Genomic DNA, 13,275 nt, shown 5'->3' on the forward strand with positions numbered 1-13,275 from the left:
CAATAGGCAGCAGTGCCACCCATCAGTGCCCACAATCAGTGTCACAACAACAGTGCTGCACATCAGTGCCACCTATCAGTGCCCATCAGTGTCGCCTACCAGTGTCCATCAGTGCCCCCCATCAGTGGTACCTATCAGTGCCACCCATCAGCGCCCATCAGTGCCGCCTTAACTGTGCCTATCGGTGCTCACCAGTGCCGCCTCATCAGCGCATATCAATGAAGGAGAAAAATTACCTGTTTGCAAAATTTTATAACAAACTATGAAACATGATTTTTTTTTTTTTTTTTTTTTTTTAATTTTCCAACTTTTTTTGTTTGTTTAGCAAAAAATAAAAATCCCAGCTGTGATTAAATACCACCAAAAGAAAGCTCTATTTGTGGGAAAAAAATGGTAAAAATTTCATTTGGGTACAGTGTTGTATGACCGCGCAATTGTCATTCAAAGTGCGTCAGAGCTGAAAGCTGAAAATTGGTCTGGGCAGGAGGGGGGTTTAAGTGCCCAGTAAGCAAGTGGTTAAAGTCTGAGAGTTAGCTGAATTTATACAATTTGTGTAGGAGTATCAGTTCCCAAAGACAACTTCTGGATATGACGCTGAGCATGTGCACTCAACTTCTTTAGTCGACCAAAGAAGTTATCTCAGGGTTAGGTAATATAGTAGGAAATCATTTGCAAAAACAGCCAGTTTATGCTCAGTATGGTGGTTTTTTTTTTTTTTTTTTTTTTTTTTTTTTTATACAAAACACCATACTGAGCATAAACTGGCTGTTTTTGCAAATGATTTCCTACTATATTACCTAACCCTGAGATAACTTCTTTGGTCGACTAAAGAAGTTGAGTGCACATGCTCAGCGTCATATCCAGAAGTTGTCTTTGGGAACTGATACTCCTACACAAATTGTATAAATTCAGCTAACTCTCAGACTTTAACCACTTGCTTACTGGGCACTTAAACCCCCCTCCTGCCCAGACCAATTTTCAGCTTTCAGCTCTGACGCACTTTGAATGACAATTGCGCGGTCATACAACACTGTACCCAAATGAAATTTTTACCATTTTTTTCCCACAAATAGAGCTTTCTTTTGGTGGTATTTAATCACAGCTGGGATTTTTATTTTTTGCTAAACAAACAAAAAAAGATGGAAAATTAAAAAAAAAAAAAAAAAAAAGACTGCAATACCATTATTGTGGTCCAATGTGAACAGCAATGTTCCAGGGAGCTAATGAAGAGTATAGGAGACATTGGGCAGCCTTGTCTGATGTTACATAGGTCAGTAGGAGGTGAAGTTATCCCATTAAATCTAACTCCAGCTGTCAGTTGTTTATAAAAGATCATGGTCCTAGATTGCAATGCATGGGCTTAAATCCCAAAATGCTAAGTCATGAGCATAAAGGACCAGTCTACAAAGTTGAATAACCTTTCAACATCAGTAGATAGAAGTATAGGTGTTTCTTTAACCAATTAACCACTTCAGCCCCGGAGGATTTGGCTGCTCAACGACCAGAGCACTTTTTTCAATTTGGCACTGCGCTGCTCTAACTGGTAATTGCGCGGTCATGCAATGTTGTACCCAAACAAAATTTGCATCCTTTTTTCCCCACAAATAGAGCTTTCTTTTGGTGGTATTTGATTGCCTCTGCAATTTTTATTTTTTGCGGTGTGTAAATATCCCCTATGATAGCAATAGGTAGTGACAGGTACTCTTTTTTTTTTTTTAAAACATTGGGGTCTATTAGACCCTAGATCTCTCCTCTGCCCTCAAAGCATCTGACCACACCAAGATTGGTGTGATTAAATGCTTTCCCAATTTCCCAATGATGCTGTTTATATCCGGCGAAACCTGTCATGAAATGATCATAGTTTATGGTTTCTTAGGCCATAGAGCTGATTGGAGACATTCTGGTCTCCAATCAGCCCTATGGTCAGCTGGCGAAACCACCGGCTGCATTCTCGTGTTCCCTGTTGGGACAGGAGAGCCCGAGAAAATCCATGGAAGACGGTGGGGGGTACGTTCCCTCCCACTGCTTGTAAAAGCAGTCTAGAGGCTAATTAGCCGCTAGGATTGCTTTTACATGAAAGCCGACCGCTGGCTGAAAAGAATGATACCAAGATGATCATTCTGGTATAACCACTCAAAGTCCAGCAACATACCAGTACGTTGCTGGTCCTTGTTGGGCATATATTGTAATGTTCTTTTTTTCATGCAGCCGGTGGGCTGAACGAAAAAAAAAAGATTGATTGGTGGGTATGCCCACCATTAGAATACCGCCCTTCATCCACCCACTTCTAATGATGGGCATACATGCACCATTTTCTTTTAACTGTGGTGGTGAAATCGCCTCCTACAGCGCTGGAGTCGCTGATTTACGTATAGTGGGAGCAAACGCTGTTGCTGTCTAGATATATAAATCAGTGCTGCAGCTGAATGGCGTACCTACTAAGCAAATGATGGTTAACAATAAAACAAACATTACAGTATAACATACCATACCTGCAAAGCAAATACAATAAAACATAGTAAAAATAAAACAGAGTGAATGATAGATTTAGAACAATAGTGAACGAACAGGAGTGCGAACATAAGAGAGAACAATAGAGAGAGGGAAGAAAAATAAAACCACAACTATTTTTGGCTTTTTTTTTTTTTTTTTTTCACTTTTATAAAAACTGTAAAAAAAACTGTAAACTGAACGTTGCAGATTAGGGTCTCTCAGAATGTGATGGCCATCACATCTTTCGAGACCCTGTATACGTGTGCCTAGGACTGTGCGGTGCTGTACCCTACACTAATACTCAGCTAGTGTGTGTAGTGTGTGGTAGCGTTCGAAACATGTCTGCTTTTAAGACCACGGAGAGAATGGCTCTTCATGTTTGTGTTTCCACAGTAATAAATGGTTCTGCATGTAAGCACAAAAGGTGGAATGGGACCTTATGTTTTTGAAGGTTTTTTTTTTTTTTTTTCTTTTATCCAAGTACGTGCATGCAAATTCTGTAAATTCAGCCTTCCTCCTTTACCAGAGTCAGAACAACTGTACTATGCATTGTGCCAGTTTATCACAGTTCTTCACTGCATTCAAGCATCAACAACTGAAAACACTATTTGATTCATTTTTAATATTCAAAGCAAACTCCCTCATCCGTGTCTCCATGCTTTATTGTGTTGAGGAATCACTTTCACCCCCCAGCATTTCTGACTGTGGCAATCTTAAGTTAGGGCAAATTATTCATGTAGCATTTACTAACTGGAATCCATCTGTCCTTAGCTCAAGCATGCATCATTTGCCTAGGCAAGAAACCAGGAAGTAACTAAGTAACTGAAGAAATGTAAAAAGAATAATTTAAAACCAGTAAATATGATATAGTTTCCTATCTATTTACTAATGCTAGTACAGTACCTTGAAAAAATATTCACACCCTTTGAAATTTTCCACACTTTGTCATGTTACAACCAAAAGCATAAATGTATTTTATTGGGATTTTATGTGATGGACCAACACAAAGTGGCACATAATTGTGAAGTGGATAGAAAATGATAAATGGTTTTCTAAAATATTTACAAATAAATAACTGCAAAGTGTGGTGTGCATTTGCCCCCTTTACTTTGATACCCCTAACTCAAATCTAGTGGAACCAATTGCCTTCAGAAGTCGCCTAATTAGTAAATAGAGTCCACTTGTGTGTAATTTAATCTTAGTATAAATACAGCTGTTCTGTGAAGCCCTCCGAGGTTTGTTAGAGAACCTTAGTGAACAAACAGCATCATGAAGGCCAAGGAACACACCAGACAAGTCAGGGGTAAGGTCGTGGAGAAGTTTAAAGCAGGGTTAGGGTATAAAAAAAATATCCCAAGCTTTGAACATCTCAGGGAGCACTGTTCAATCCATCATTCGAAAATGGAAAAAGTATGGCACAACTGCAAACCTACCAAGACATGGCCGTCCATCTAAACTGACAGGCCGGACAAGCAGAGCCTTATTTTGAGACGCAACCCATGGTACCTCTGGAGGAGCTGCAGAGATCCACAGCTCAGGTGGAAGAATCTGTCCACAGGACAGCTATTAGTCATGCATTCCACAGATCTGGCCTTTATGGAAGAGTGGCAAGAAGCAAGCCATTGTTGTAAGAAAGCCATAAGAAGATCCATTTGCAGTTTGCGAGAAGCCATGTGGAGGACACAGCAAACATGTGGAAGAAGGTGCAGATGAGACCAAAATTGAAGTTTTTGGCCTAAAAGCAAAATGCTATGTGTGGCGGAAAACTAACACTGCGCATCACCCCGAACACGCCACCCCCACCGTGAAACATGGCGGTGGTAGCATCCGGTTGTGGGGATGCTTTTCTTCAGCAGGGACAGGGAAGTTGGTCAGAGTTGATGGGAAGATGGATGGAGCCAAATACAGGGCAATCTTACAGGAAAACCTGTTAGTCCGCAAATGACTATAGATTGGGGCGCAGGTTCACTTTCCAGCAGGACAACGACCCTAAACATACAGCCAGAACTACAATGGAATGGTTTCGATCAAAGCATATTCATGTGTTAGAATGGCCCAGTCAAAGTCCAGATCTAAATCCAATTGAGAATCTGTGGCAAGACGTGAAAATTGCTGTTCAGACGCCCTTAGAGCTTGAGCTATTTTGCAAAGAAGAATGAGCAAAAAGGTCACTCTCTAGATGTGCAAAGCTGGTAGAGACCTCCCCAAAAAGAATTGCAGCTGTAATTACAGCAAAAGGTGGTTCTACAAGGTAGTGACTAAAATATTTTGTTGAAAACCATTTATCATTTTCTGTCCACTTCACAATTATGTGCCACTTTGTGTTGGTCTATAACATAAAATCCCCCCCAAAAAATCTGGAAAATTTCAAGGGGTATGAATACTTTTTTCAAGGCACTGTAGCATAAAGATTAAAAATAATAATTATGTTTTGGAGAGTTCCACTTTAAAATTAATCATGGGCATTTTGTTTGAACAATATTTTCATAGTTAGCCAAGTTAATGTTTTGCTTGGGCAACTTTATTATCACAATTTAGATTTTTTTGATAATATTTTAGGCTTTTTAAAGATTATTTTATAATGTCAATGGACATATTTCCTCTTGTACTGCCAATCTTCCCGTTTTGTAGAGTGAGGAATCATTTGAATTTCTCCTCCCACCCCTACTCGTAGCCATGTCTATCTTTAAAAATGCTGGTGTATTTATGCACATTGGTGTCTGTTCCAAAATAATTTAATTAAAGTGGATTTCACAATTACTTTGCCAATCTGCATACATTTCCTGGCAGATCACAACGGTATACATTTTAAAAAAATCTGTTCCTTTTGCGTAGTCCTTAAGCTCCTCCTCCTTTAAGGAGACATCTGAGATGATTCCATCAGTCTGCTGCAGGCTGGAGGAAGCATTTTCCCTAATCTCTCTCAGTGATCAGACCGCATCATTGTAAGTTTGTAGCAAGTTATAAAGTGAGAGGCCAAAGTGGAGGCTGATCTGTGTAAGACATTGATGAACACAGCCAAAAAAGGCACCAATATTTACATGATCTGTGAGCCATCATCTCAGTCCAGAAAGTAGATGCTGACCCTGGATGATACCTGGAAAAAAAGTTAGCATTGACTTTCTGATTAGACAAAATACAGTGGGGACGGAAAGTATTCAAACCCCCTTACATTTTTCACTCTTTGTTATATTGCAGCCATTTGCTAAAATCATTTAAGTTCATTTTTTTCCTCATTAATGTACACACAACACACCATATTGACAGAAAAACACAGAATTGTTGACATTTTTGCAGATTTATTAAAAAAGAAAAACTGAAATATCACATGGTCCTAAGTATTCAGACCCTTTGCTGTGACACTCATATATTTAACTCAGGTGCTGTCCATTTCTTCTGATCATCCTTGAGATGGTTCTACACCTTCATTTGAGTCCAGCTGTGTTTGATTATACTGATTGGATTTTATTAGGAAAGCCACACACCTGTCTATATAAGACCTTACAGCTCACAGTGCATGTCAGAGCAAATGAGAATCATGAGGTCAAAGGAACTGCCTGAAGAGCTCATAGACAGAATTGTGGCAAGGCACAGATCTGGCCAAGGTTACAAAATTCTGCTGCACTTAAGGTTCCTAAGAGCACAGTGGCCTCCATAATCCTTAAATGGAAGACGTTTGTGACGACCAGAACCCTTCCTAGAGCTGGCCGCCCGGCCAAACTGAGCTATCAGGGGGAGAAGAGCCTTGGTGAGAGAGGTAAAGAAGAACCCAAAGATCACTGTGGCTGAGCTCAAGAGATGGAGATTGGAGAAAGTTGTAGAAAGTCAATCATCACTGCAGCCCTCCACCAGTCGGGGCTTTATGGCAGAGTGGCCCGACGGAAGCCTCTCCTCAGTGCAAGACACATGAAAGCCCGCATGGAGTTTGCTAAAAAAAAACACCTGAAGGACTCCAAGATGGTGAGAAATAAGATTCCCTGGTCTGATGAGACCAAGATAGAACTTTTTGGCCTTAATTCTAAGCGGTATGTGTGGAGAAAACCAGGCACTGCTCATCACTTGTCCAATACAGTCTCAACAGTGAAGCATGGTGGTGGCAGCATCATGCTGTGGGGGTGTTTTTCAACTGCAGGGACAGGGCGACTGGTTGCAATCGAGAGAAAGATGAATGCGGCCAAGTGCAGGGATATCCTGGACGAAAACCTTCTCCAGAGTGCTGGAGTGCTCAGGACCTCAGACTGGGCCGAAGGTTTACCTTCCAACAAGACAATGACCCTAAGCACACAGCTAAAATAACGAAGGAGTGGCTTCACAACAACTCCGTGACTGTTCTTGAATGGCCCAGCCAGGGCCCTGACTTAAACCCAATTGAACATCTCTGGAGAGACCTAAAAATGGCTGTCTACCAACGTTTACCATCCAGCCTGACAGAACTGGAGAGGATCTGCAAGGAGGAATGGCAGAGGATCCCCAAATCCAGGTGTGAAAAACTTGTTGCATCTTTCCCAAAAAGACTCATGGCTGTATTAGATCAAAAGGGTGCTTCTACTAAATACTGAGCAAAGGGTCTGAATACTTAGGACCATGTGATATTTCAGTTTTTCTTTTCTAATAAATCTGCAAGAATTTCAACAAATTCTGTGTTTTTCTGTCAATATGGGGTGCTGTGTACATTAATGAGGAAAAAAATGAACTTAAATGATTTTAGCAAATGGCTGCAATATAACAAAGAGTGAAAAATGTTAAGGGGGTTTAATTTAGGGCTGCAATTAACGATTATTTTCATAATCGATTAGTTGGCCGATTATTGTTTTGATTAATCGATTATTCGGTTAATAACCTTATAAAAAAAAGTATGGTGTATAATTTAGTTAATGTGTACAGTTTTAAAAAAAAAGGTAATTTATTCTTAATTATCTCTATGCATTGGTAAATATGAATAACCAACTATATGGTCAGGGAGCAAAATAGCAAATCCACTCTGAGCATAACAGACAGAAGACGTATACTGTATATACTATTAGAGGAGATATACTGTATATACTATTAAAGGGTGAATCTGGTAAATATCAGACTCCGTGATCAAATTTTTTTATTAAAAACAAAAACAATGTCTTCCTTCAAAAAAAATTTAATTTTAAGAACGTTCGTGCTTTCATTCAGTGAATGTACAAAGAGTTTTCGTCTGAATATTCTCGTCTAAAAATTGATCTGTGTGGCCAGCATAAGGCTCAGTACACACCTATGCAGTTTGCTTTTCATCTGTTTCTGCAGTGCTCTTTACTGTGCGTTTTGATTTTTGTGCACGTGATTTTGCTGCGATTTGCGTTTTTGCAGTTTTTTGGCCAATTTGTTGTTGGGCAGATTAAAAAACACACATTGCTGCAAAAACGCATTACATGCTTTTCTGCAGCTTCTCTATATATTGAACCAAAAAAGCACCGTTTTGTGTGAACGTGTCCCATAGGAAACCATGTGAATGAACTGTAGTGCGTTTCTGCAAAAAGCACCAAAAAACACATAGATGTGAACCAGGTCTAAGACATTTAGTAACATAATGGGGTGATAAAAACTAAAATTAGCCCTTTATAGTACAAAAAAAAAGCAGATAATCGCTACTGTAAGGGGTTAATTTTTTTTAGTGTAGAACTGTGAAAGTAATTTGCAGTAGCGATTATTTGCTCTTTTTGTACTATAAAGGGCTCATTTTAGTTTTTTTTTTTTAACCCTATTATGTTACTGGCCGATCGATTATGAAAATAGTAATCGATTAATTTCATAATCGATTAGTTGTCGATTAATCGATTAGTTGTTTCAGCCCTAGTCTCATTTTGTGAGGCCCTAACATGCCAGGATAGTACAAATACCCCCAAATTACCCTTTTTTTGGAAAGTAGACAATCCAAGGTATCTAGTAAGAGGCATGGTGAGGCATTTTTTTTTTTTTTTTTTAAGTTGTATTTTTTTTCCCCAAATTATTAAGAAAATAAAGAAATTAAATAAATAATTTTTGTTGTTAAAAAAAATGTCATATTAAGTTATTTCTCACACACAGCATAGGCATACTTGCAAACATTATGCTTTTTTTTTTTTATAGATTTTGTACACTGTGACAGATGTCGTTGGGACACTAGTACGGATGTTGACCGTTGGTTGCAGTATGTGTGATCTGTCTGTAGCTTAACAGTAAAATCATCAATTACACACAGATCGCTGACAGGCTGCAGTGATTTCCCCCCACTGAGCTCAGGAGCGGAGTCTGACCCTGATCTAAAATGATAAAACTGAAAAGACTGCACTCTCTTACATTTTTGCTTTTTCTCCCTTTTCCAGGCTGCTATTTGCAGGTGTAGCCAGCCTCTCTCTGGCTTCAGTACTCGCTGTGTGGAAGATGAGAAGATGCTGGATATAATCAGCAAAGCTAACCCCGGAAGTCCCTTTATGTATGTTGTAGACACGAGGCCCAAGGTATGATTTGTGTAGACTGAATTGATGTTTGTGTCATTATGGTATTAGGAGGAATAGAAAAATAGAGATGATCAAAAAGATAAATTCATATATTATAGCAGTGTTTTTTAATCTTGGTTTTCAGTCAAGGCAACCTTTTAGTACTGTTCAGTCCAGGGGCACACCAGTCTGAGGGCTCATTCACACCAGGAGGTGCGTCCGAGCATGCGCTTTTTTTTTTTTGCGTGTTTACTCACGTCGCATTTTGTAATGAGCGCAGACACACATTTGCTAGATGTGTGGGCATGACATTAAGAAATAATGACACCCACATGCAACTGCGAAAGGCAGCACATTTTCGTGCAGTAGAGGAAAATCTGCGATTTGTGCATGTTACCTCACTGCACTTGGTGTGAAGAAGCCCTAAAATGTAGTCTGTGTGGCAAAGTTCAGTGATCTTAGATTGTAACTCTCCCCCCTCCTAGCACCCCCCCCCCCCCCCAAATTTCCCCTTCTAGCATGAATCCCCCCCCCAGCACAAACCCCAAACCCCCCTGTTCCCAAATCCTGACTCCTAACACAAACCCTGCTCTAACTCTCCCCAATCCCCCCTCTCCTAGCACAACACCCCCCCCCCCCCTCGCTCCCAAATCACCACTTCTAGCACAACCCCCTCAAATCCCCCATCTTGGCACGAGACCCCCCACCCTAAAAAATCCCCCCCCCTCCTAGAACAAGTGTGGGCTGTGCTGTCTGTTCACTCTCCCCATAACCCCCCCCACAGACACACACCCCACCCCCACCCACAATTTCTGCTGCCTGTACAGGAGCAGTGTGAGGAAGAGATGGGGGCAGTAGTCAAATCCTGCATGTTGGGAGAAGGGGTGCTACTTTGTTTTTACTCCTATGCACTGCGACTCTGCAAGGAAAGAGAGAGCTCAGCTCACACGGCTCTCTCCTCCTCCCTGCAGCTATGTGAACCGTTATGTGAACTAATGCCAGCAAAGCAGAAAGCTGTAGTGCCGCCCCACATGTCCTTAACAACCGACGTCATCCAGTGGTAGAACGCGGGTGGCTGGCCAGCAGTAGTTCACATAGCTGTTCACATATCTGCAGGAAGGAGATGGAGAGAGCCGTGCTCTCTCTCCTCGCAGAGTCATTGCGCAAGAACTCAAAGTAGCGATCAGACCTGGACATGGCCGTGGCACCCCTGAGGACTCTTTCGGCACCCCGTTTTCTGTTTGTTTTGTAGTTGTGTCAACTATATAAATTTCTTTTTACCACTTGAACTCCGGAAGATTTTGCCCCTTTCATGACCAGGCCATTTTTTGCTATTTGGCACTGTTCTACTTTAACTAGTAATTGCATATTCATGCAACGCTGCACCCAAACAAAATGTATGTAATTTTTTTTTTTCACACAAATAGAGCTTTCTTTTTGATCACCACTGGGTTTTTAATTTTTTGGAATATAAACAAAAAAAGACTGAAAATTTGGGGACATTTATTTTTTTTTTATTTTTTTACATTTCTACTATAAGACATAGCCAATATAGGTGTATGTTGATTGGTTTACAAACTATGGTGTATGCATGTGTGTGTATGTATGTGTGTGTATATATGTAATATATATAATAATATTTGATTTTTTTTTTTTTTTTTTTTATACTATTAATGGCAGTGATCAGTGACTATAATGGGACTGCGATAGTGCGGCGGACAATCTAACACAAAGTGATGCTGGAGTGAACTGACTAACTGAAACTGACATCACCAGTGACAATAGTACAGTGATAGTACTATATACTGTCACTGTACTAATGACACTGGCTGGGAAGGGGCGATCAAAGGGTTAACTGTGTGCCTAATTATGTGTAAAGTGTGCTGCTTTTACCACTAGATCTTTCAGTTTCTCATCCCTGAGAGACTGCCAGATCGTTCCCTCTGTACAGAGTACTGTGTTTATCAACACCGAGCTGTGATTGTACACAGCCGATCAGCAGGTCCTGTCCGTGAATCATTGGCTGGGACTTGCTGAGAGGCTCCCGCTGTGTACACTGTGTATGTGGTTGGGCTTTTTGAATTGACCTCAAAGTCTGTCAGTGAATCATAAATGGGAAACGGTCACATCCATGTGGCAATCTTATGGTCAAGCACCGTGATTTTTTTTGTCTGTGCCCGGAATTCACATGGTTAGTCTTCAGAGTATGTCATTTTGCAATACTCGTAGTGGCAGATACCACAAAGTGCTTTTGTCAAGCGAAGAATATCAGAACTGCCATTGTTAGCTGTGTGTCTTCATTACTTTTTGAATCAAAGACTCTGAACAAATAAGGATAAATGAAAGTATGAGAAAAGTCAGAATTCCCTATCCTTTTTACTTGTGTTCGGGTCAGTCACTCAAAATGTAATTACTAGCTGCGACATCTCTTCACTGACTCGATGCAGGTTTATAAGCATCGTCCATTACAAGGAGGTCTTTCTCTCCCTGTTGGACTTTTTAATTTATTTTACATAAGCAGGGTAATTGCTACATTTCTGTGACTTTGGGTGGACTTAAAGTGGTGTTCCGGCCGAAATTATACTTTTTAAATAAAAATACCCCTATAATACACAAGCTTAATGTATTCTAGTAAAGTTAGTCTGTAAACTAAGGTCTGTTTTGTTAGTTTACAGCAGTAGTTTGTTTTTATAAACTTACAGCAGGCTGTGGCCATCTTAAGTGTGGGCATCTGAAGCCAGACTGTATTTCTTCCTAGATCTCATCCTTGCAGATCTCGCACATGCTCAGTGTAGCACAAGCAGTGTAATAGGTTTCAGGTCAGGTTTCCATAGCAACGGCAGTTTCAGAGGAAGTTGCTGCCCCTTCCCAGAAGGCATTGCAAACAGGAAATGATGCGATGGGCCGCGGCCAGGGAGGAGGAAGTGAAAAATGAATACAGCAGAAATACAGTAGGTGCCGAGAAAAAAATAAATATATATCCAATTTGTTTACAGTGCACAGTTTAGTGGGGGATGCTGAAGAGTTGTAAAAGTGGGTGGAACTCCACTTTAAGAGGTGTAATCCCACCACTGGAGTCACCAAGACATAAGAAGCCAGTGATCTAACTTACTAGCATACCTTAAAAGCAGTCTACCCCATGCATACAGTGAGGGGAAAAAAGTATTTGATCCCCTGCTGATTTTGTACAGTTGCCCACTGACAAAGAGATGATCAGTCTATAATTTTAATGGTAGGTTTATTTTAATAGTGAGAGACAGAATAACAACAAAAATATCCAGAAAAATGCATTTCAAAAAAGTTACAAATTGCTTTGCATTTTCATGAGTGAAATACGTATTTGATCCCCTATGAATCGGCAGGATTTCTGGCTCCCAGGTTTCTTCTATACTGGTAATGTGCTGAGATTAGGAGCACTCTTAAAGGGAGTGCTCCTAACCTCAGCTTGTTAACTGTATAAAAGGTACCTGTCCACAGAAGCAATCGGAGTCCAATCCCTCCACAATGGCCAAGACCAAAGAGCTGTCCAAGGATGTCGGGGACAAGATTGTAGACCTACACAAGGCTAGAATGGGCTACAAGACCATCGCCAAGCAGCTTGGTGAGATGGTGGATAACGGTGCAATTTTTTTTTTTTCTTTTTAATGATCATGAGAACGGTGAGGAATCAGCACAGAACTACATGGGAGAATCTTGTCAATGATCAAGGCAGCTGGGACCATAGTCACCAAGAAAACAATTGGTGACACACACCTTGAAGGATTGAAATACAGCACCTGCAAGGTCCCCCTGCTCAAGAAAGCACAGGCTTGTCTGAAGTTTGCTAATGAACATCTGAATGATTCAGAGGAGCAATGAGTGAACATGTTCAGGTCAGATGAGACCAAAATCGAGCTCTTTGGCATCAACTCATCTCGCAGTGTTTGGAGGAGGAGGAATGCTGCCTATGACCCCAAAAACACCATCCCATTGTCAAACATGGAGGTGGAAACATTATGCTTTGGGGGTGTTTTTCTGCTAAATGGACAGGACAACACTTCAAAGGGACGATGGATGGGGCCATGTACCATCAAATCTTGGGTGAGAACCTCCTTCCCTCAGCCAGGGCATTGGAAATGGGTCATAGATGGGTATTACAGCATGACAAAGACCCAAAACACACTACCAAGACAACAAAGGAGTGGCTCAAGAAGAAGCACATTAAGGTCCTGGAGTGGCCTAGCCAGTCTCCAGACCTTAATCCCATAGAAAATATGTGGAGTGAGTTGAAGGTTTGAGTTAATAAACGTCAGCCTCAAGACCTAATGACTTGGAAAGGATCTGCAAAGAGGAGTGG

General features: G+C 40.7%; 1 protein-coding gene across 1 annotated transcript in view; it reads left to right on the forward strand.

Annotated features, from left to right (window-relative positions):
- Positions 1-13,275, forward strand: part of MTMR8 (myotubularin related protein 8) — a 75,232-nt gene that overhangs the window by 25,867 nt on the left and 36,090 nt on the right. The window contains exon 6 of the mRNA XM_073599461.1: positions 8,826-8,960. Coding sequence (XP_073455562.1) covers positions 8,826-8,960 — 135 coding nt within the window. The remainder of the gene's footprint in view (positions 1-8,825; positions 8,961-13,275) is intronic.

The sequence above is a fragment of the Aquarana catesbeiana genome, linkage group LG09, assembly GCF_042186555.1.
Source record: "Aquarana catesbeiana isolate 2022-GZ linkage group LG09, ASM4218655v1, whole genome shotgun sequence".
NCBI classification, from domain to species: Eukaryota; Metazoa; Chordata; class Amphibia; order Anura; family Ranidae; genus Aquarana; species Aquarana catesbeiana.